This window comes from Onychostoma macrolepis, chromosome 11 (genome assembly GCF_012432095.1).
Source record: "Onychostoma macrolepis isolate SWU-2019 chromosome 11, ASM1243209v1, whole genome shotgun sequence".
In the NCBI taxonomy this organism is placed as follows: Eukaryota; Metazoa; Chordata; class Actinopteri; order Cypriniformes; family Cyprinidae; genus Onychostoma; species Onychostoma macrolepis.
The window spans coordinates 10,301,422-10,326,754 of record NC_081165.1 but is presented as its reverse complement, the minus strand read 5'-3'; the positions used below and the strand labels follow the sequence as shown (position 1 = coordinate 10,326,754).

General features: G+C 35.9%; 1 protein-coding gene across 1 annotated transcript in view; it reads right to left on the bottom strand.

Annotated features, from left to right (window-relative positions):
- bsnb (bassoon (presynaptic cytomatrix protein) b) overlaps positions 1 to 22,217 on the bottom strand; it is a 98,604-nt gene extending 76,387 nt beyond the window's left edge. Inside the window, 2 exon segments of the mRNA XM_058791672.1 lie at positions 5,946 to 6,321; positions 21,894 to 22,217. Of these exon segments, the coding sequence (XP_058647655.1) occupies positions 5,946 to 6,321; positions 21,894 to 22,072 (555 nt within the window). The 5' untranslated portion in view covers positions 22,073 to 22,217.
- Positions 22,218 to 25,333: the final 3,116 nt, after the last annotated feature.

The following is a 25,333-nucleotide window of genomic DNA, read 5'->3' as shown; positions in this document are numbered from 1 at the left end:
TGTTCTTTGTGTTTGTGCTGTGATGAGTGTGTTGTAGCCCAGATGGCCCTACACAACAGTTTCCGCTGTCAGTCTCATGATGAATCCACTAGATAGCGTGAAAACCAGAAGACATGAGACATTCAGAGCCAAAACGCAGGACCGATCTATTAGGTTTCACGTTCCCGTCAAGTCACAGATTTCCGAAGAACTCGTGGAGCGAGGAGAATTCATGATGTTCATATTCTACCGTAATTACCCCAGGGTTTTCAGAGGGAACAGTGCTTATGTGCCAAACAAGCACAATTATTTTTAGCTTCCTTAACTGCCTGATAAATTTGGATTCTTCTTTCTACATTTCCACACCGTCATCCGTCTGTCCGTTCCGTTCTCCACTCTGATCCTCCACTGGTTTTCTCTGGCAGTAGGAATGGGAGATCATTGCAGAGACAGAGCAGGATCTATAAATAGAGGATCAGCCAATGGCAGAGTGGAAGCGCCTCCTGTATGCTGGTGGGTGACTACTGGAGTGTGTCAGCGCCACTTTCTCTTTCCTTCTATCATTCCATCCCCCTTCCCCACCCTGCTATTTCTCTGTCCGTATATCCCTGGTTCCTGCATCCCACTCAGTGTTGTTGCCATCATGTCAAGCCTCTCTCTCTCTCTCTCTCTCTTTCTCCAGGTGTCTGTTGCATAGTGATCAGATGGCCGCTCTTTTTCCTCTTCACCAGCTGTTCTTGCTTCTTGTCTCATGTTCTCTCTGCTTTGTTCTCTGAGAGACATTTAGAGTTCAGCTTTAAACTGATATCTTTACACTTAACACCAGGAAAAAACCATCACTACTGGAGTACTCTGACAAATACAAAATAGAGTAACAACTCAACTCAACATTAACTACACAGGCAGCTTCCTTCTAAGCAGCGTCCTAACTGAAATGACGCCTCGTAAGTCAACAATTTGTAACGCTCTCTATATACAGTAGGCAGTTACTCACTGGATCATAAAAACATGCAGAGCAACATCAACTCACAATTGAGTTAACATATGTTACTCATCTAACAAAGTGACCACAAATATTGGGTAAAACAGACAATATCTTGTCTAATATACAGATATTTTCTGACTTTTTAGGAGTTTAGGGAAAACAATGACATTATTATATTCTCAAAATATAATAAAAATTACTTAAAGGGATAGTTCACCCAAAAATTCTGTAACATGGACCATTTTAATAATGTCCTTACTACCTTTTTGGGCCTTGAACATGGTAGTTACATTGCTGTCTATGTAGGGTCTCGGATTTCATCAAAAATATCTTAATTTGTGTGCATGCCAAAGATAAACGAAGGTCTTACAGGTTTGGAGTTTGGAATTATCATTTTTGGGTGAACTATCCTTTTAATGATAGAATATAAGTATATTTTTCATGGAAAAGTGGTTTAAAAACTGCAATACATCAGTGGGTCAGTAGGACTTTGTGCAAGAAAGAATTGATAGTTTTATTCAGCAAGGATCCATTAAATTAATCAAGTGAGAGTAAATACATTTATAAGATGATTTGAAATAAATGAAAAAAATATATATATAAAATATATATTATATATATATAAAAATCCTAGTTTCAACAAAAATATTAAGCAGCACAGCTGTTTTCAATATTGATGATAATAAACATTTTTGAGCAGCAAATCGGCATATTAGAATGATTTCTGAAGGATCATGTGACACTGAAGACTGGAGTAATGATGCTGAAAATTCAGCTTTGCATCACAGGAATAGATTACATTTAAAAAAAAATATTAAAACAGAAAGCAGATTTTATTGGGTGAGCATTAGAGATCTTTTCAATTTAATGCTCTTTTATCTGATTACAATATTACCCACATTTTTGTCCAGTTTCACACTTTGGATGTAGGCTGCCGTGACATATTGATGACATTTGGGTGACCAGATATAATTACTAGATAAATGCACAATTAAACCAGGTGTTATTTAATGATTCCTGTGATAATTCACTAAATCTGCTTGCTTTTGTCTACATGATTTCCAGTGGCAGAACAACATCTAGTAGGAAAGCTTGAAACTGTTAGTCTTAGTGAAGTGTCAATTCCACATCACACAGCATGCACCTTATTTCTAACAACTTCTTCCATGTTCCCTTCGGAAAATCCAGTGAATTGCTTCTACTGGTATATCGCTCACCCCTACTCGACATTTAATAGCTTGTCATATCACAACGTCTCCCGTTTCACTAATAAATTTATGCTTGGCTCCTGCTTGATGCTTAAAAGCTCTTATTTAAACAAATTTGTTCAATTCAAAATCTGGGCTCAACCATTATTGCAGTATTTCTATTTTGCAGAGATCTCTAGTAAACCATATGCTCATAAAACATCTGCTCTTACCGCACTTGAACCCTGAAATTACACGCCAGAAGACATATTTCCCATCATTTTGTCACATGTAGCTGGAACTGACAGCAGAGCTGTTAAAAACGCTGAGTTAGTGCTGTATGCTATGTGCTGCAGAATCAGTATAAATCAAGACCGTCCCTGAGCCGCTTTGTAGTGTCCACCGTCCTACAGGAGCACAATTAATTCAATCCTGTCTTTATAAAGCACAGCAGGGCTCTAAAACTCCCCCAATTGAATTTCTAAAGATGAACCCTTTTGTGAAAAATGTGGCGTTTTGCTAGACAAATTATATATCTGTATATCCAAGATCATCAGTTTCAGCTGCTGAATGACTACACTGCCATGGATGTTATTGTTATTTATCATTTAACAGAAGCTTTTTAAAAAACAAAAACTTTTTTCCACACAATGGTCATTCATTAAATGCCATGTTTTACATACCTGCACTTTATTTTATTCTCTCAAGCCCACTTAGCAGTTGTCACTTGCCACCTGCCACACTTTCTCTGAACTACACAACTTTTTATATATATATATCTATATATAGTGAAAAGAATTGTAAGTTTAAAACAGGAATAAATTAAACTTCAAATACAAAAGTTACTTTAAATTGTAATAATATTTCACAATATTACTGTTTTTACTTTATTTTAATAGGCTATTTAAATGGTAGTGTATGTTAGCCATCATGCTAAATTAGATGGCATAAATTAAGACCATCTTTTCAATCTCACACTCTTCCCTCGAAAGATATGCCAGCCAACCCTAACATGCAAAATTACTGACAGAGGGGCATCTTTATGACTGGCTAATGCACACAAGCTGCATTCAGATTGTCTGCTGTGTAAAGAGCCCAGAGCTGTCATGGAAACAAATGTGTGATTTCAGGACATCTATTTCAGTGCAATCTGTCAGGTAGGTAGTAGAGGCATTGTAATGAGTGGTATTCCTAAAATAAATGCTTAGGGTAACTCTTAACAGGTTTTTGCTTCTTTACCTTTAAAGGGACAGTTCACCTGAAAATGAAAATTCTCTCATTATTTATTCACCCTCATGTGGGTCCAAACATATTTCTTCATATCCAGCTCCAAAATGATAAATTCCCAATAAAAGTATTATAGTAGTATATATTCCAAGACTTCTAAAGTTATACAATAGATTTGTGTGAGGAACACACCAAAAGTCATTGTTCAATAGAATGTTTTCTCTCTTCTGTTGTTCTCAAATCAAATATGGCACCACTGATATCAATGACATTTTCTCTCGGGATGCACGAGAACTAATAGTGTTTACTGTTGTAGGTCACAAATGGTCCCATTTTTCTAGTCAATAATGACTTAAAGGGATAGTTCACCCAAAAGTGAAAATTTGATGTTTATCTGCTTACCCCCAGGGCATCCAAGATGTAGGTGACTTTGTTTCTTCAGTAGAACACAAACAAAGATTTTTAGCTCAAACCGTTGCAGTCTGTTAGTCATATAATGTCAGTCAATGGGACCCACGGCTTTGAGAGTCAAAAAAACATACACAGACACCTATCTCTCAAATGGACCACTCCTAATTGAGAATGTAGTGTCAATGGTCCATTTGAGATATAGGTGGTGGTAATGCACTTATAAGTCTGCGATCTGCCGTAAAGCAAGAAGAAGACGACGCGTCACGCGCTGGCTGTTGTGTGAACACGCTCAGGACAGTTGGACCGTGCGGCGGATCAGAGGTAAAAAATTATATAAATACTGTTCAGTTTCTTGCACAGACTAATCGTTTCGTGTCTAAAAACCTCAATGTATCGTCACGAGCCACATGGTTTAATTTGGTTTTGTCTGTGTATGTTTTTTTTTTCTCTCAAAGCCGTGAGTCCCATTGACTGACATTATATGACTGACAGACTGCAACGGTTTGAGTTAAAAATCTTCGTTTGTGTTCTACTGAAGAAACAAAGTCACCTGCATCTTGAATGCCCTGGGGGTAAGCAGATAAACATCAAATTTTCATTTTTGGGTGAACTATCCCTTTAATTTCTCTTTCAAGATATTATTAAATTTTTGGGTGAACTATCCCTTTAAAATTGTTACATGTAAATGACTTTTGTTGTTTCATTTGTCTACTGATCAATTGTTTGGGGTCAGTTAGATTTTGTGAAAGTTTTTGAAATTAATCTCACCAAAGCTTTGTTTATTTGATCAAAAATACAATAAAACAGCTTATACGTATAAGGTTATAAGTTTAATTATAACACAGCTTTCTGAATCAGTGATTGTCTGTCAAGCCTATTAAAATTGCCCTCGTCTACTAACTAAGGGTCTTCTTTGCATTTCCACCCCTTAATGGCTTTGATGAAGAGCAGGAGAGCAGGGGAGCAGATCCCCAAAAAACAGTTTAGAGCCCCTTCTATGCTGATCCCCAACATCCCCTCCTCTCCATCCCCATGTCCATTGCCTAATTTACACTTGCAGGATTTAACGCACTGCCAGCCATTTGCACCTTTGAGCAACATCCTCAAACACGCTCAAACAATCTCACCCTCACACACTCAGCCATGCGCCCTCTCGCTCTCCCACACATGCATCTCTGAACATTGGCTCTGTCTTTCCGCTGCATCCTACACGCAGAAACACAGAGAAAACACAGGCACACATTCCCATACGACCCAGAGGACTCTCTTCTGAGCAGTTCCAGGTTGTGTGCAGTGTGTGTCCTGGGTACGAGCCAAATGGAGGCCGAGGCCGAGCGTAGGATTCATTACCAAGAGCTTTTTATTTAACACATCTCGCTTTCTCTCCTACTAGAAATCTAACGTTAACAGTAATACTTTATTTGAAAATCACCATTTGGACTGCAATGTTCACTCGCTTTCACTGTTGTTATATCACACTGTTGCTTTCTGATGGTGAATATTTAGACTCAAACAGGAATAGCTCCCTCAAGGGACTTATGACATGATTTAAGTCAAGTTGGTATACACACACACACACACACATTACTGTTATGTTTTTCGGGGGGGGGCTCAATTCAACAAGGTTGCATTTATTTAATCAAACATTCTGTAAAAATTAATGCTGCATGATTTGGGGGAAGAAATAGAAACATTTTTCAGATAAAAATTGCAATTAAAAAGAAAAATCCAGGTTTGTTGTGCTTGTAGGGCTACACAATTTAGCCAAAATCTTGTGATTATATATCAATATTGCTATAAAATAACAATAATTAAATTGCAAAATATTATTACAATTTATAATACCTTTTGTATTTGAATTAGTGCTGTCAAATGATTAATCACAATTAATCGCATCCAAAATAAAAGTTTGTGTCCACATAATATATATTTGTGTGTACTGTATTTATTCATTATAAATATAATAAATGTTAATTTATTATAACATGTTTATTTATTATAATATATAAAATATAATTGGAATATATTTTAAAATCTAATTTATTCCTGCTGATTTGCTGCTTAATAATTTATTGAAAACATTGCTTATTATGACAAACTTCTAAACGGTGCTGTACAGCATACAATGTTGAATGAGCATGCATTGGGCTGCTTACCTCAGTGAGGTGAGGGTTGGGGTTAAATCCACATTGGTTGCACACCATGGAGCGGCACTGTGTGCATGTATTAAAGTTTGGCTGGCCGTCTGTGGTGCCCGTCAGATCTGCGGTCTTGCACACAGGACAGAGCTTGCTGCTGGGCATGGGTGCAATCTGGGGCAAAGAATAAGGTGAGGTGGGAGCGCTGCTTCCGGGCGAGATGGGGTGTCCACCTTTGCTGCTCCCCACGTCCACCTGGAGGTTCTTCCGTGCAGCTTGACCCTGACCGGGTCCCTGAGGCTGCGTCGGCGCTCCGGGGCCAGGTCCTGCGCCCGGTGGACCCCCAGGTTTGGGTCCCATGCTCGGGTCTGTCTGATTAGGTTTGCCTTGAATACTGTGGGAGGAAAAAAAGACATCGGTGTGTGAATTAAAGCAGGGGTGGTGTGGCATATGTTTGAAATCACTGATAGCTGAACACTTTGTTGAATCCATCTGCCCAGGGGATTCACAGGAGGAGATTTAAAGAGCTTTGTGCCACAGCTTCCTGAGTAGTTTGAATGAGAATGGAAAGATAAATCAATGTAGCGGGGCAAATTCTGGGGGTGGAAACAGACAGATTGACGAGGACTTTTAATACTTCTCCAAAAGAATCTGGAAATGTTATCTATGGTGAAAGGGGTTTCCTCTTCAGCTAAGCATATTTAATTGTCTTAAATGGTCATTCTTGAACTTTGACATAGAACAGATGCTGCTTAGTGGCAAAGTGACAAAATTATGGCTATTATAAATAGATTGGATGTTAATTAAAACAAACTGTTGTTATGAATTAATTATCATTAGTGGTTCTTATGAAGGTAACCATTGCTACTATCACTCTTACTTATGGTTAGAGACTTTCAAAGCCACTAACCCTTAATTATAACAATAAAAACCATTATTCACTGAGTATTTATTATTATTATTATTATTATTATTATTACATAATAATTTGTATAATAATAATATATTATTATTATAATACAAAATTGGTAAAATATAACAATAATAATAATAAAGCATGTTATGTTTTAGTTATTGTTATTAATATAATAAAATACAGTTTCGTATATTAGATTGTTAGAATGATAATAAAACATTGTTTATACAGTATTTTTATTAATACAATACAGTTTTGTATATTATTCAAACATGTTATGTGTTTACAGTAGATGTTTATTAATATAAAACAATTTTGTATAGTAGATCGTTATAATAATAATAATAAAACATTATTAGTAGTAGTATTTACTATTATTATTATTATTACAATAACATAATAATTTGTATAATAATATATTGTTATTATAATAAAAACTTGTAAAATATAATAATAATAATAATAATAAAGCATGTCATGTTTTACAGTGTATTGTTATTAATACAATAACGTTTTATATTAGATTGTTATAATAATAATAATAATAATTTACAGTTTTTTAACAGTTTTGTACAGTAGATTATCTATTTTTGAATTGGGCACTTGAACATTAAAATAATCAGTATCAGAATCAGTTATAAAAACAATATCTGACAAATCTTTTAAAATATCAGATAACAGACTGAAACAAAAAGTTCTGTGTTCATAAGGAAAAGTTTTGGCATGATTCGGAAAAAGCAAAATAGTTGTATGACCGGATGCAGAAGTTGACCATGAAGGAGATCTCACAGGTGACTGAATACTTCATTCAAAAAAAAAAAAAAAATCCTTTCAAAGGAAGCATTTTAATGGAACTGCCATTTACTGCAACACAAACAAGCTTTCCTCCACAATAATCTCAGAAATCTGCCGCTGACAGTTTATCACATCATCGTCGTACTACATCATGCTGAAAGTCTGTTTGTGAGCACTTTTCTTTTGAAGCCAGCACACATAAGAGCTGTGACTATATTTAAGCATTTAATCAATGTGCTCTAATGAGCTATTTATTGTTGTTTCACTCAAAAGAACTGTCAATGGCGCATTTCAAACCATGATCAGTAAACATTATGCAATCCCAGAGCTGACATGACTGAATCTCATCCAAATGCCTTTATAAAACAATATAATTACCCAAGCAAGAGATGCTCAATGTGTGTCCTGTAAGATGAAATGCTTTAATATAAACTAGTATGTTGTTTTACTTGGCAATGCGTTTAGTTTGAGCTTACTAAACAATACTGACATTTTCACTGTCACTTTTACAAGAATATTTGATAAAACCCTAGTAGTGCCCAAAACTGATGTTGTGCCATATTATTAAAAAGAATGTTCTTATGTTTAGTTAAAGGTATAGTTCACCCAAAAATTCAAATTCTGTTATTAATTAATCACCCTCATGTCGTTCCAAATCCGAACACAAATTAAGATATTTTTGATGAAATCCGAGAGCTTTCCGACCCTGCATAGACAGCAATGCAACTACCATGTTCAAGGCTCAGAAAGGTAGTAAGGACATCATTAAAATAGACCATGTGACATCAGTGGTTCAACTTTAAATTTATAAAGCAACGACAATATTTTTGTGCAAAAAGAAATAAAAAAGAAATGACTTTATTCAACAATTTCTTCTCTTCCGTGTCGGTCTTTGACGTGTGTTTTTACAAGAGTACCACGAATACATTGTTGAATAAAGTCATTATTTTGTTTTCTCTGCGCACAAAAAAGTATTCTCGTAGCTTCATAAATTTAAGGTTGAACCACTGTCACATGGTGTCACGGTTCTATTTAGTTAGTTTCATTATCTTGGACTTTTAGTTTGTTCTCTGTAGTTTCCTGTCTTCCTTTGTTCAGTTTTCCTGCCACTTTTTAGTTGTTACTGCCCTTATTTGCCTCGTATTTAAGTTGCTGCTGTTTGAGCTTTCAGTGGTCTGGTATTGTCTGTGTTATACACAGCTCTCTCGCAGTTTGGCTATCTTAATTTAATAAATATTTATTTAATAAACCTCGTTTAATTTTCATCATCGTCTTCATCCTTGGACTAATCGTGACACATGGACTATTTTAACAATGTCCTTACAACCTTTCTGGGCCTTGAACGTGTCAGTTGTGTTGCTGTCTATGCAGGGTCAGAAAGCTCAAAAATATCTTAATTTGTGTTCTGAAGATGAACGAAGGTCTTACGGGTTTGGAACGACATGAGGGAGAGTAATTAATGACAGAATTTAAATTTTGGGGTTAAATAGTTAACTACACTACAAGCTACAAATTTCAAATAGTAGGTATCTACATTGAATTTATATTTTAGACATGTTTAATATAACATTTATATATTTTTTATTTATTTTCATCAGAATGATGAATGAATAAACAAATATTTAATTAACAGCATTAAACTTGGATAAAAAGATATAAAATTTAAATAAATAAAACTCAAATTCAAGACTTTAATCACTAAATCATTTATTTTTCACTGAAAAACCACTAAATCGACAGAGGAACATTCTAGCAGTGCATGTATACTGCATCATCTCGTTCAGCTGCAAGTGTTTCTTTAAAACAAAACCAGCACACACAATGAACATCAATTACATTTTACGGATCCCATGTTTGTTTCCTTTTTGCTTTCTCACATATTTTGTCCTTTTCAATTAAGCCTCAGTGCTGAATTTACAGCTGCCTGCTTTCTAACTTTCGCTTAAGCTTCTGTCAAACCCTTTCTTGGCCTCGTTTTCTCTTTTTTTTAAGTCCCCAAGTTGCCTATAAAGGCATGAGGGGGTTTGTGCAGACTTTGTTACTCTGAGGTCGTTTATCACATGTCAACAGCAGTAATGATTTTCTCTTCTTCTTTCTTCCACGGGCTGGCGCTGGGATTAGTGAGCAATTAGAACGGACTCTAAGCTTTCTCTATGGTCATAACAAAGCCTCCAGAGAGCCAACAAACACAAGTGCACGGGTACACACAGAGAGCCTCAAATGCACACGCAAGACACTTCAAAAGCTTACACTTCCTCTGTCAGATTCTGAGGAGAAAGGGAAAAAAGTGTGTGAGAACTAAAATAGCAGGTTTCACAGTAACAGGGAGTCAGGCTGAGACTTGCTTGTGTGTGTGTGTGTGTGAGTGTGTGTAGAGCTGCACTTGGCTCGTTCTGTTGTCTGTCCAGGAATATTTCCAGCACCTGGTCCCTCATTATATGCAGCCCTAAAACTGCAAGTGAAACTTCAGTGCCAGAAAAGCAGGCCGCCTTTCTTGTGCCGCTTCATCTAAAGCCATTACCAAGGTCTGAATCAACTGAGATGCGCCAAAGCGGGAGAAAAGTTCATTATTTCAGTGTCAGCTTTGTATTCTGCAAAGAAATTTAATCTCAGTCCAACTACGGCTCCGAAGTTCCTTCCCAACATTCAATTTACACACTATATTGACTTTGCAACAGTTCAGTTCAGGTGAAAGGCTTACAGGTAGGCCTACTATCTATTGGCACAATATAATCTTTCAGCATATTTAAAGGTGAAGGGCATCATTTTTCTCTGTTAAAAGGCTTACTCTTACCTCAGGTCAATATGTAGTGAAATATAAGTAGGCCAAACGGAACACATCAGATTACGGAAGTAAAATGGGCTTATATTGAATTTACTCCACACTTATATTTCCCACTAGAGTCACTCAGTGCTAACTGCTAACAACTGACTAGCTTTGTTTCAGTCACTACAGATGAGCCATTTAAATTGTAGAAAGCATCATTAAGAGTTTGTCTAAATAAAGAATTGAATGGCTTTAGAATGTCTTAATAAACAAAAATTGTTTCTTTGAACTATTTGGCTCAATTATATTGTCCAGAGGTTGTGCTCAGCTATTGCCTTTGTCTCAGATGTTTCTACCAAAAGTCTTTGGAAGACAAACACAAAAACTGTTGGCCTGCAGGAAGTCTGCAGAGCTATAAAAACAACTGCAAAGTTTGGGTTATTTGTTCTAAGAAGGATTTAATAAGAAATAATAAAGAGTTGATGTTGAGATTTCTGAAAAATAAAATAAAAACAGTGGTTTCTACCAAAATTCTTTGTGAGAAATAAACAAAAGTAAATGGGACAACTGTTGGCATGCAAGACTAAAAAGCTAATCTTGCGTTTTTTGTTCCAGGAAGAATTTAATAAGAAATATTTGAGTTCACATATAGATTCCTGAAAACAAAACAAAAGCAATACAAGGGTTTCCACCAAATTTTTTAGGAGACATAAACAGAAGTAAATTATGTTTACTGTGGCCATGCAAAAATATTAAGAAGCTGCTAATTCTAATTTTGTTCTAACTGAATAAGAAATATTTGAGTTCAAATTGAGGTTTCTGAAAATAATAAAATAAATAAGATAAAACAAAATAATTAATTTGTTAATCTCACTGTTGTTCAAGAAGAATCACTGAGATAGTAGTTTTAAATAACATACAACGTATACACATGCTTTAGGATATATTCTCTGTGGTAGAAATAAACACACTGATATACTTCAAATAATTTTCATCACACGGTTGATCGTTTTCTGCTGAGGGCATTTCATTATCGCTATATATTTATTCAAATAAGAAAAATGATGCATCCTCTACACTCTGAGGTATTGCTAATATCAGTATGCATTGAGTTTATCTTAACTGAAATCCTGAGGCCTAGTCTGAACAGAGAAAGCTATACAATACCACAATAGTTCATTCAATAAAAAGTTGACAGTGAACCAAACAGCTAGAGGCTAAATGCACTTAATGCTAAACCAAGCTAACTGTAATGTCCATAGTCAAAAGTCAGATTCAGGACAGCTACACAACTACATAACCTTCTAAATAATATTTCAAAAATATTACTGCCTTTACTGTATTTCTGATCAAATAGACTTCTCTTACAGACCCCATAGCACACTAAACAAACAGGGATACAGTCTATAACACTGTTTGCTAACACACCCTTGAGACATGTCTATCACTAATAGTTTACAAATATAAATTTTGGCCATGGTTACTGACAGAGCGTCTCGATACACCATAACTTGTGCTTAATCAAAGAGTTATCGTGTCTGCTATGATTGATTGTCTCATTAACTGAACCATGTACTCCTTATAATTATCTAGTGCTCAGGTAATTATTCCTGAATGCAGAAAACATAATGGAGCACTGATTAGCAATTTCTACTCTGTGTCTCGATGCAGGTAATCATTGTATGCCAAGAACGGCTATAGAGAAAGTGTTTTCTATATTAATTTATTTTAAAATTTAATTTATTCTGTGATGCAAAGCTCATTTTTGTCACATGAAGCTGTCTTATATTTCTTTCATTATTCATTTATTTATTATCATCAGATCTATATGCAGTATGACAATATTTTAATCCTAGCGCTCTAAATACAATGCTAAATTGGGCACAATCGCATGTACAAAGGGCTTAAAGTGTTTCCCAGACAGAAGTGAGCATTTACTGTGATGCTGCACTCCGTAAAGGGGCTAACAGCAGCCTTAGACAGCCATGTCTGCTGGATCAGATTAATTTGGATCTGTAGTGCTGAGCAGTCCCCTTCACTCCTCTCTCTACTGCACAGAGCCTGTGTTAACACCTCTGATGAGTCACAGAGTGACAGAAGGAGAGTACAAAACCAGTGGGAGTCAGCGCCACATGAGAAGAACAGGCATGGGTGAAGACTGACAAACTGAATTCATGTCTCCTCTCGCTCTAGATACAGTCCTGTGAGGAATACTGCACTTTATACTATATCTATATACTTCTTTGTGGAGTGAGTCCTATACTGCATGGTGTTAAAAGAATGCAAGCGTTCAAGTTAAGCTCAAATTGGAATCATCTGTGGCATAATGTTGATAACCATACAATTCATTTCCATTTGTCCCTTCTTTTCTTATAAGGGGTCATCGGATGCCCATTTTCCACAAGTTGATATGATTCTTTATGGTCTTAATGAAAAGTCTATAACATACTTTGGTTAAAATTTCTCAATGGTAGTGTAAAAAGCACCTTTTTTACCCTGTCAAAATCAGCTCTGTTTTCAGCAAGCTGTTTTTTAGTCCATGTTGCTTTAAATGCTAATGAGCTCTGCTGACCCCACCCCTCTCTTCCGTGGGGTGACGAGCAGACTGTAAACTTCAGCCGCGAAACTTGCTAACTAGCACATTATTAGAAAAGGTGATTTGAAAAGATTCATAAAAACCCCTTATACTCACTTCTTCTGTAGATGAAGCTGGATCACGAATGATTCACGTGGACATAAACACATTTAGGCAGATCGGGATCGGCACATTCCCTTCAAAACGAAAGTAACCTTAATCCTCTGCGTCTTCAGCGGCTCAGATGTCGGGAGTAAATGTCGACTGCTATATTCACATAACTCAACAACATGAACCCAAACAGCCCTAAATGACTATAAAATTGATGATTTCAACATTTTATATATGTGTGTATGTGTAACCAACATTATGCCACCCGTAGTAACAAAGTAATATTCAAAATACATTTATTTCATAGTAAGTATAGTAATCTATTAACATATATACTGACATGTAGCTTACTGACATAAAAATTTTAATTATAAAAATTATAATTAAACTCAATTACTACTTGTGTACAATACACATTTCTTAATATTAAGCCTAAAATGTGTTTTAATGTCATTATTGATGAGGATTGTATGATCTTTGGATAATATTGGTCTTTAAATGATAGATATTTAAGGTGTATCTGAAGTATACTTGCAATAGTTCTACTTTAGCACAAATCAAATATACTTCAGTATATCTTTAGTTGGACTTCAGCACTACTTCCACATAATTAAAGTGCATTTAGTACAAAATTAGTTGTTCCAATTTAGCAGAATTAATAGAATAACAGAATACCAGTTCAGTGTATTTGTAGTATACTTAGCATGAAATAAATGTGTTTTAAATGCATTTTAATTAGTGCTGTCAAATGATTAATCGCGATTAATCGCATCCAAAATAAAAGTTTTTACTTACATAATATATGTGTGTATACTGTGTATATTTATATATAAATACATGCACAAAGTATATATTCTGAAAATATTTCCATGTATTTCCATGTATACATTTATATTAATATAACTCATATATATATATAAATATTTTAAATGTATAAACATAACATATTTTTCCTAAATATATACATGCATGTGTGTGTATTTATATATAGGCCTACATAATAACTATACACAGTGCACACACATATTATGTAAACAAAAACGATTATTTTGGATGCGATTAATCGCGATTAATCGTTTGACAGCACAAATTTAAATTATGTATTTTTCACTAGGGACAACAGCTGTCAACTGAGATTAACTTGTAATGAATCAGGAATACTCCTGATCTGCTATATAGTGTACTATACTCTAGAATTGAGCACTATGTTTTAGTGTGGAGTCCTGTATGCCTATACTAGTGTTGTCACGGTACCAAAATGTCAGTATTTGGTACCGATATCAGTGAAAACCCACGGTTCTCGGTACCAATTTCAGTACCACAAGCTAATTAAAAAAACACACTATTTTTAATAATAAAGTCAAACAAAAATAAAATGTATGAAAATTGTGTTTCAAGTTTTTCCGCAAGTAATAAAAGTATGAAAAACAGTAAACAAGTTTCACCCAAATTTGATTTGTCTTTTAATTAATTAAATTTAAACACATTTTATTTTTTGGGTAAATAAAGGGGATTTACTATTCAAATTAAAATATGGAAGAAATATTGTGTGATTTCTTTAAAAATAAATATTTATTAATTTTTTTTCAACAGTAGTAATAGTATCACATACATTCTACTAAATAATAGTAATATATTTCTGGCACAATGTCTTTAAGATAAACGTTTATTTTGACGGGTTGCCGTGAATACCTTTAAATTTCTGTGTGTAGCTATATGATATGATGCTGGTTTTACTCAATGAAACAGTAAAATGCTCGTGAAGTGACTCTTAGAGCAGTTCTGTAGATGTTGTTTATGTATTTATGTCCTCATTGAGACGGCAGATGCTGAAATCACTGCGAGCGTCACGCGCGCTTCAGTGTGTGTATTAAAAAAAAATTAAATAAATAAACCGCGCGGGATTCATATTTGAACTGACTTTTGCGGCTTAATATTTACAGATACTAGTCTGTCGCGATTTGATTTAAGTGTAATGGCCTACTTTTCATGAATTCATCCAAACTTTGACAAATTCCGTGACATTTCGTGCTAAACTGTCAATTCCGTTTTTATAACTGGATTCCGAGATTCCGTCCGCGTTTTCTGCATAGCGGAAATCATAGGGCCGTACGCGTCAAGAACCGGGTTGACCGGGTACTCGGTACCACCGGTACTTAAAAAAACCTGGTACCGTGACATTTTCATTTTTTTAGTACCGACTTGGTACCGAAGTACCAGGTCTTTTGACAACACTAGCCTATACTGTACTTTACTGTGATACAGACCACTATTACCACTATAGAGACTTGCAATGAAGACGTTGTGCTGGAACAGTAAGGTCTGAAGGCCAGGGGAACAATGAACAACTAAAGATTAAGTGTCATATGATGAAAGAGGTCTAAAATGGGAAGATTTGGCGTTAACCTTTTTAAAATTGGCCTTTCGACTTGTGGGCCAGGGTGCATGGCTATATTCTATCTGTGTTTCCTTCCAAGCCTTAATAAATGAAACGGTTTAAAGACACTGAGCGGGAGTGTAAAGAGAACGCTAAAAGAATGCCACAGGCTCATGGAGAACATTTATTAGATTTCTGTGTCATTACAATTCAGAGCCCTTTTATGAGGGTGATGTTTGGCGGCTAAGACAGCGACGTTCCTATTCCATCTGCTGGGAAATAAAGTGCCGGATAGTGTTCTGTCTCTCCATCCATCTCCCTCATCCCTCCTGTCTTTCTCTTCATCCATGTTTCACTAATAGCACAAACAACACCTACACACTCCCTTGGAAAGTCCATACAAACACACTAATAGCTTCTGGTTCCTCATTTTGGCCGTCAGTCAAAAGAACACATTCTGAGTTTGTGCCATGAAAATTCTCAAACATGTCGATTCTGAAACTTCTTTCAGGCTGTCGCTTTCACATGCTTCCCCATGTGATTGGATTCGGGAAACTACATAATTCAATTTAACATTCTTATTTTAAAGCTTGAATACAATAATAAGAAAACTCAAGACCGCTTATAGGTGCTGGGAAAGCATTAAAACTGTAGATCTTTGAAACTTCAAGTTACTCAATTGAAAACTAGTTCAGACAGTCAAACTATTCTTTAGAAAAAGTAGATAAAGGGTTAGTTCACCCCAAAATGAAAATTAGCCCATGTTTTACTCACCCTCAAGGCATCCTAGGTGTGTAAGACTTTCTTCTTTCAGACAAATCCATTCGGAGTTATGTTAAAGATTAACCTTGCTCTTCCAGGCGTTAGAATGGCAGTAGGCAGGTGTTTTTTTCAACAGTCCAAATATAGTCAAATAAAGCACGCACATCCGTGATAAAATGTGCCTCACAGAGCTCCGGGGGGTGAATAAAGGCCTCCTGTAGCGAATCGATGTGTTTTTGTAGGAAGAATATCAGTATTTAAAACATTATAAACATTTTTTCTCTCATTTCCGCCATCTGTCATATGCGGAAGCAGTTCGGGCGGATGACGTAGGACGTATGCGTCGCATGCGCGCACCTCTTGAGATATGCTAGTCTCGCGAGTTTGTTTACAGGAGCAAAGGAAGCAAAGTTTCCTTACTTTAGCAAAAAAAAAAAACAGTCTTCTCTTGGCTTATATTGAAATCCTCCAACATTTTTCTTTACAAATCCTCATTTTGTACTTCTAATTCATAATTCTTCCGTCGCACTTCCGTTTTCGTCACTAATCATTGGCGCGTGCGAAATGCATACGTCCTACGCCATCCGCCCGGAATGTCTTCCACCTACAACAGTAAGCGGAAGTGAGAGAAAAGTGTTTATAACATTTTAAATATGGATATTTTTCTTACAAAAATGCATCGATTCACTACTGGAGGCCTTTATTCATCCCCCGGAACCGTGTGATGCACGTTTTATTATGGATGGATGCGCTTTATTTGACGTCTTTTGGACTGTTGAAAAAAACACCCGCCTACTGCCATTCTAACGCTCGCAAGAGCAAGGATCATTTTTAATATAACTATGATTGGATTTGTCTGAAAGAAGAAAGTCATATACACCTAGGATGCCATGAGGGTGAGTAAAACATGGGGTAATTTTAATTTTTAGGTGAACTAACCCTTTAACTTCACTAAAGCTTAAAAAAAAAGTCAATTATATGTAAGGGGGCTATTTCTTTTCACTTATCTAAATTATAATAATTCAGTCAAAAAGAGCAACATTTATCTGGTATACAGTTGCAATAAATATATAAATAACAGCAAACAATTTGTTAATACACTTAAACTGAAAGTAAATATTGCATACTTTACACTAGTTTTTTTTAAAGAAATTAATACTTTTATTAAGCAAGGACACATTAGATTGATCAAAAGTGACAGTAAAGATGTTTATAATGTTGCAAAATATTTCTATTTTAAAGTAATGCTGTTATTTTGAACTTTCCATTCATCAAATAATTTTGAAATATATATATATATCATGGATTACACAAAAATATTAATCAGCACAATTTTTTCAACAAAATTGATAATAAGAAGAAATGTTTATTGAATATTATTTTTTATTATTATTTATTGAATATTAATTATTGAACTGAATAGCAAATCAGCATATCAGAATGACTTTTAAAGGATCATGTGACAATTGAAATGTGAAACAGCAAACATTCAAACAAAGTAAAAGTGAACGGGAGATTAACAAACTTTAATCATACGTTTCTTACAAAAGACTAAACCATAACACATTGATATTTACCATCACAGGAATAAATTGCATCTTAAAATATATTTCAAGATGAATCCAAAGCATAACAGTGCTTAGTTACAGCATTACAGCATTTATTTCGATAGTCCACTTCAGACATTCTACTAACAGTAAGTAACTTTGCAACTACAACTAAAATGTCAACTAGCAGTCATTAGAGTATTAGTAGACTGTCTGCTTAATATCTTCTAACACTTTATTTTGATGGGTCCACAACATACAACATACTGAGTATGATAAACTTTGCAAGTATATGTCAACTTATTCTACTAACCCAAAACCAACCTACTGCGAGTTAGTACACATGTAGTTGCAAATTAATGAGAATTAGTTGACATGTAGTTGACATGTAGTTACAAAATTACTTATAGTTAGTAGAATGTCTAAAGTGGACTATCTAAATAAAGTGTAACCAAAACTATATATATATATATATATATATATATTTTTTTTTTTTTAATGTTGCACAGGGAGTTCCAGGAACACGACTGACTCACTCAAATGAATCATCTTTAGAACCAATTCATTAAACTGAACCATCCAAATTAAATGACTCACTACAATGAAGTCAGAAACCCCAGGCAATTCGAGCAAACATTTGATTGGCAGTTTGTTACTAGAAATGTACATTATTTTACAAAAAAAAAAACTGTGACAGCACTAAAAAAGTTAGTAATGTTACCACTTCTAGTAAGTTACTCCCCAATATTGCTGCTTTCAGTTCACAAAACCAACCGCAATGTTGTGAAATGATTTTAAAGATCTGCTTCAGCAAACATCAAACTTTGACAGCAGTTTTAAGAGATTTTGGAGTGAAAGAAACCCATGAGGATATTAGCACAATGTCTTGTCTCATCTGTAGGCATCTCACACACTTTACCAGTGAATGATGAAGTGCCTTGATATGGTACATAAGACATAACAGCACTCTGTCAAGATTCAACCATTTCCCACACCATGCGTGTGTATGACGGGTGACATTTTACAGAAAAATCTGGACATTTCAGTACATCAATACAAACATGAGACGTACGCAAGAAGAAAAAAAACAAAAGAGTCTCAGAATTGCCCATGAGAAAAACAAATGTTTCCCCTGCCCAGGTTGTAATATCCTCCATGGGTTTGTTTTTCCCTCAAACACTCACGCAAGGCTACGACTGCTACTACACACCCAGTTCATGAGTTTTAATGATGCCGGTCATACACAGACAGACAGCCAGTACGTGCAGCAGTAACATTACTGCTGTACAAATGCATCTGTGCATTTCACGCGTCCAAGCAGATTCAACTTTAGCTCATGAACATACCAATCAGACCATAGAGAAATGCTGACATCAAGAATATAGTCTTACTGTGAGATACCTGACTATAAACAAGCCGACAGCTAGGTCACCCACCTGCAACAAATACATTTCATTTGCATCATTGCATTGTAAATCAATGTTTCAGGTTGGATACACGGTGTTTCTACATTTCAAAACAATTGAGATGCACTTTTGCAAGATGCAAAACAAGCCTAACTTCTAAGACAAGGACGTCTAGCATATTATCTAGTATCACAATGGTTCTCAACCAGTAGGTTGCAAGGAAAAACCACGCTAAAAGCAACAAATATAAAGCAACGAACCGTATAATCATAAATAGGCTTATCAGCTCTTACAATGAAAGATTGTTGTTGATGTGAGAGGTTGTGCATTTAAACAAACTGCAGTATTTGGACACAAATTCATCTGTGACTGTAGAAGCAAGTCAGATTATAATATTATCAGATCTACAAGAATGGTTCAACCAGTGGGCTGCAGGGGAAAACAATGCTTTAAGCAAATAAAATGCAACTAACCGTATAATTGTAATTGTAATAATAATCAGCTTTTAAAACGGAAGAGAAAACATTTTCCTCATGTTTTGTTGTTCACGTCAAGGGTTGTGCATCCAATCGAAATTTACATTATTTTGGCACAAATTTATCTGGTACTGTAGACCCAAGTCAAATTAAAGTATCCAATCATTATTATTTCCCAATTATATTAGATTATCTGTGATTCTCAACCAATTGGTTGCAGGGGGGAAAAAAATGCAACTAACTGTATAATTTTCCATATTTAGGATTGGACATTTAATAGGCTTATCAGCTTTAAAGAGAAAATATTTCCCATATGTTTTGTTGTTGATGTCAAAAGTCGGGCATCCAATCAAAACTTAAGGTCTTTTGGTACAAACTCATCTGTTACTGTAGACAATAAAAATTTACAGTATTAGGACATAAATTCATCTGTTACTGTAGAATCAGATAATATTATCCAATCAGTTCTCAGATTGGGTCTCAACCAATGGGTTGCTGGGGGTAAAAATGCTAAGAGCAAATAATATAATGCAACTAACCATATGCATATTTAGGACTGGAAAACTATCAACTTTTACAACGGAAGAGAAAAGGTTTCCCATATCACGGACATCAAAGGTTGTGCATCCTATCAACATTTACAGCATAATAAATCTATTATACGCAGATTTATATCTATATAAGCAACTTATAGTATAATTGTGCTTTTCAACCAGTGGATTGCAGGAAAAAACAATGCTAAAAAGAATAAACTAAACAAATAGTCATGCATATTTAGAATAGGAAAATAAATAGACTTATCAACTTTTTCAATGAAAGACAAACACTTTCTATATGTTTTGTTGCTGGTGTCAAAGGCTGCGCACAAGATACATGACCAGCCCTCATCCAAAAAGCATGATGAAAACTACACCATGTAAAAGAAAATACAACCCAGACAACAATAAATGTCTGTGCCAACCATAATGTGCTTTGTGCTATGAATTATTGGCTGCCAAGAGCACCAAACTATCGTAATTCAAGAGACTTTTTATACAATAAACAATTTTGTTACTGCTCTGGGTTGCCAGTGCAATGTAAAATCTGTGTGCTGATGCAAAACTGCTGGAGAATCACTGCTACACAATATGAACACAGACAGAGAAGGACAGCTAGTATATTTGCAAACAGCATAAACTGCATCACAAAGTTTGAATTATTCTAAATCTTTCGAGTGCAAGGAAATTCACACATTACATTATTTAAAGAACGTAGAGGGAGATGAGAGAGGGGTGGGGAGGAGTAGAGAGAGAGGTAGTGAAAGATGTTCGCTTGCACGTGTAACAGATGAGTCACATGGATGCTCGTCAAAATTTTATCAATAATTAACGCTATAACATTTTATCATGCTTGCACTCTCGGATCTCTCAAGTGTCTTTTACAGTGATATTTTAGTACCAGTGCATTTTGATATCAGCACTGTTAGGCGTGGCTGCCAAAGCAATGAATTTCACATCATGTGACTGTAGTCAGTGTTATTAAAACATCACACCTAAGCAAACTGAGGTTTATATGACTAAATAAGAGTATGACATGCATCAGATTATATCAGTGCATTCCTCGCTCTGTAACTAACCAAATCAGACACCAGATTCCCATATGCTTTTAATATACCACTAAATATGATAATACATGTGCATTTGGTAATATCAATCCTGCATTCAGATCATCAATATCATATGTCCATTAAAGCTCTGAAACTAACATAGGTAGCTTGGTTCGGGACAGAGCAAGGCTAACAGTGCAGACTGTCTGTAATGAATAGAAAAATATACACTCAATAAGACAACACGCCAAAACAAAATATTTTCATATGGCTGCTTATATACATGCATGCTCATATATAAATAGATCTATGCATCCAGTATGCCAGAGATCAAATAACCCCATAAGTCAGGCATATCTTAGTTGATTCCTGATCTTATGCACATGTAGAGGTTTTTAGCTGACAACTGGCTTAGTAGGTTTAGGTAATGCATACCACTGGGTGTAAAACATCGGGTATGAAGTGCAACTAAATGAAGGCGGTTAAAAACATAAATGATCGATTCTGAATATGGCTAAAAGTGACTAGTTGTTTTAAATGTAAAAGCACAAGATTAGACCCCACAGACTCGTATCGTGCAGCACAAAGCATTGCATTTAATTCACAGAAATATAGACGCTTCAGAAGCGTTTGAAATGACTCGGCATACCTGTTCATCGGCGGGCCGTGTCCGGCGCCCGTTCCCCCGGCAGGCGCTCCGTTGCTCGGCTTGTGGAGCTGTCCGCCGCCCGCTGGTGCTGAAATGGAAGCCGGGGCTCCAGCCGCGGGGACAGCGCCTCCCGGTTGCCCCGGCTGGCCCTCTCCTTCGAGGCTCGCTTCATTCCCCATAGTCCCTCTGAGTGAGACGGAGGAGAAAGACGAGATCTGCTGATGAGCGTCTGATAGGGGTCTATTTAAAAAAAAAAAAAAACTGGGAGAAAACTCAGCGCAGCTCCTCTTCCGCCATCATCACCTACAATCAAGCATCCTGAGCAGAGCGCGCGCGCGTGCGCCCGGCGGAAGGGCTCGACCGAGCACGCGCAGAGCCGGGAACGCGCGGGGGAGCGGCGTGAACGCGCTTGTGTCCTAGATCTACAGAGTCCTGTAGAATCCAGCCTTGGAAAAATGCATCGATTACTGACGGCTTCTAATGATGAAAAAAGTTGCTCTTAATGGCATTTTATTTCTTTTCGTGGATAAGATCCCAACGTTTGGATTTGATCCACTTTTATCCACTCCATTTTTAAAGTGTTATAAGAATAAGCATCTCTACATCGAATGAAGCCAAATACTGAATTATACTAAATTGTAACATTAGTTTTTAATATATGTAAAATAAAATATTAATTACTAAACTTGAAACTTGGAAAGTGTAGATTATTTAATGCAATGTCTTCTCCCAAACATAAATTTATATTTCGTATTGTATATTTATAATAAATAAATATCCATTTAAAAAAAAAAAATTACCCTTTTTGTAGCCCAGGGTCATATATATATATATATATATATATTCGGGAGAAAATATTACATTAAATAATCTATATTTCCCAAGCTCCCAAGTAAAAGACTTAAAAGGCCAGGGCCAGTTGTCACTCAAGCAAATATCTGTGTGATCATACAAACATACATTTATTTATTTATAAATATACAATACAAAATAAAACATTACATTAAATAATCTACATTTCAAAGACTTAAAAGGCCAGGGCTAGTTGTCACACAGGCAAATATCTGAGTAAATAAAATGTTTTAAGTCAAAAGTCAAATTCAGCAATTTAATTGAAATTTAAAAAGCATTGTTCAATTTGACCTGAATGGCACACCCTCCTGGGCTGATGAAGACATTGTCATTGTCGAGGTTGCATCAGTCACCTCTGGACTAGTGCATCAGAAGCACTCATAATATTGTGTGATGTTAAGAAAGCCTTTGAAGCAGAGAAAGTTAAATATTAAAAAATTTTACCCACAGCCATACTGCAAAAAGAAGGAACTGATTCTTTGGTGTGATCCTGTGCAAAACAAGAAGCTTGCTGTGAAAGAAAGAGAACATGCGAGCTCAGTGAATAGAGCAAGGCACCGCGTTCATTCAAAGTCACCAGACCTCTCATCTAGATGGCGAAATTGTCATTTCACACCCAAGCAGGGCTGCTCAAATCATCAATCAGTTAAATCAATACTAATTTTGACTCCATCCCAAGCTGTTTCACTAGACACTATGACTGTGGCACTAATAGATGGCTGCTATATTCCCTACAGCATAAATCTCATATTCACCTGCATGAGAAGAATAAAGGAAAATGAAACAGAGAAAAATACTGAGAGATCTGCTTGCATTGAAAACAGACTGAGGATACTTTGATGCTCTTTCTCTGAAGCTCTTCCACTCACTTACACTACCGTTCAGAAGTGTGGGGTCAGTAAGATTTCAAATAAATGCTGTTCTTATTAACTTTTGTATTTCTCAAAGAATCCTGAAAAAGTGCATCATGGATTCCACACAAAATATTAATCAGCACAACTGTGCTTTACACTGATAATAATAAGACATTTTTCTTGAGTAGCAAATCAGCATATTAGAATGATTTCTGAAGAATCATGTGACAACGAAGACTGGAGTAATGATTGCTATCACAGGAATAATTTAAAATATATTTGAATAGAAAATAGTTATTTTAACCTGTTATTTCACCATCAAATAAATGTGGCCTTGGTGAGCAGAAGAGACTTCTTTTAACAGTAGTGTTGTGTAAACATTAGTCTACACATTAGTGTAGATGGACTAGTGGTTTCCACGTTGGTCAGAAGAGATTAAGGGTTCATGCAAGTTCTTTAAGGCAATCCTAGTTTAAAACCCTGAATGTGGAGGTCACGTCCTCAGATTGAATGGACCTTCACTAAGAGAAGTAAAGCACACTACTGCCAAACTTCAATACTAAGGGTTTTGTTCAAATCCCCAACACTACGTATAATGGAAAGCGCCACCAATTATAGCAAGTATAAGTGATTGTAAGCACTGGTAAGCACCCAAAAATGAAAATTTGCTGAAAACTTACTCACCGTCAGGTCATCCAAGATATAGATGATTTTGTTTCTTCATCAGAACAGATTTGGAGAAATTTAGCATTACATCACTTGCTCACCAGTGGATTCTCTGCAGTGAATGGGTGCCGTCAGAAATGAGAGTCCACACAGCTGATAAAAACATCACAATAATCCACAAGCAATCCACACCACTCCAGTACTTCAAATAATATCTTAGAAAAGCTGAAAAGGCATTATTATGGAGTATGGATTGGCAAGAAACAATGTTTAAAATTAAAACACAATGGATTTGTTTCTTACAAACATGCAGCTGGAGGTGAGCAAGTGATGTATTGCTAAATGTCTCCAAATCTGTTCCAGTGAAGAAACTAACTCATCTACATCTTGGATGGCCTGACGGTGAGTAAATGTTTTCATTTTGGGGTAAACTGTTCTTTTAACTTGTGTTACACCTTGCATAGCGAAGACCAATCAAGAAGTGAGAATCTGGAAAAGTAGTACGGCCCAGAATCCTATTTGGTCTGTGCTTGGTAAAGTCATCCTCAGATTACATTAGAAAACACTGAACTATTTACTTAAGCTTAAATGATCTGTAGGCAAAGTGAAAGTGCGTATTTGCCGAGTCTGTCCTCTCTGGCCTGTATCAGATTAACTTATTTTGAAGCCTAATTGAAACAGAGCTGACTGACTGGCACTGACTTTTGGCATGGTGGCATACTCACTACAGCTGAGTCCTCTCGCAGGCCGCCTCCTGCTCACACAGCTGGTCCGCAATTATCTCTGTTTGCATGGGACCGAGACAAGCAAATACTGCATGCAAGCACATCGGCTGCAGAGATATCAACTTAAGTTTGTAGCGTCTGGTTTGGGCAAAGTCATAGAGGTGAATTTTGCTTTGAAAGTGCATGTTTACACAGCATAGGGTTGTCAGAGGGAGGTTTATGGAGTTACTATATCAGAGTCAAGCACATGGTCTACACTATTAAAAATAAAGGTTCCTTGTTGACATTCATGACTCCATGAAGAACCTTAAACATATAAAACTTCTTCAGATTATTTAAATGT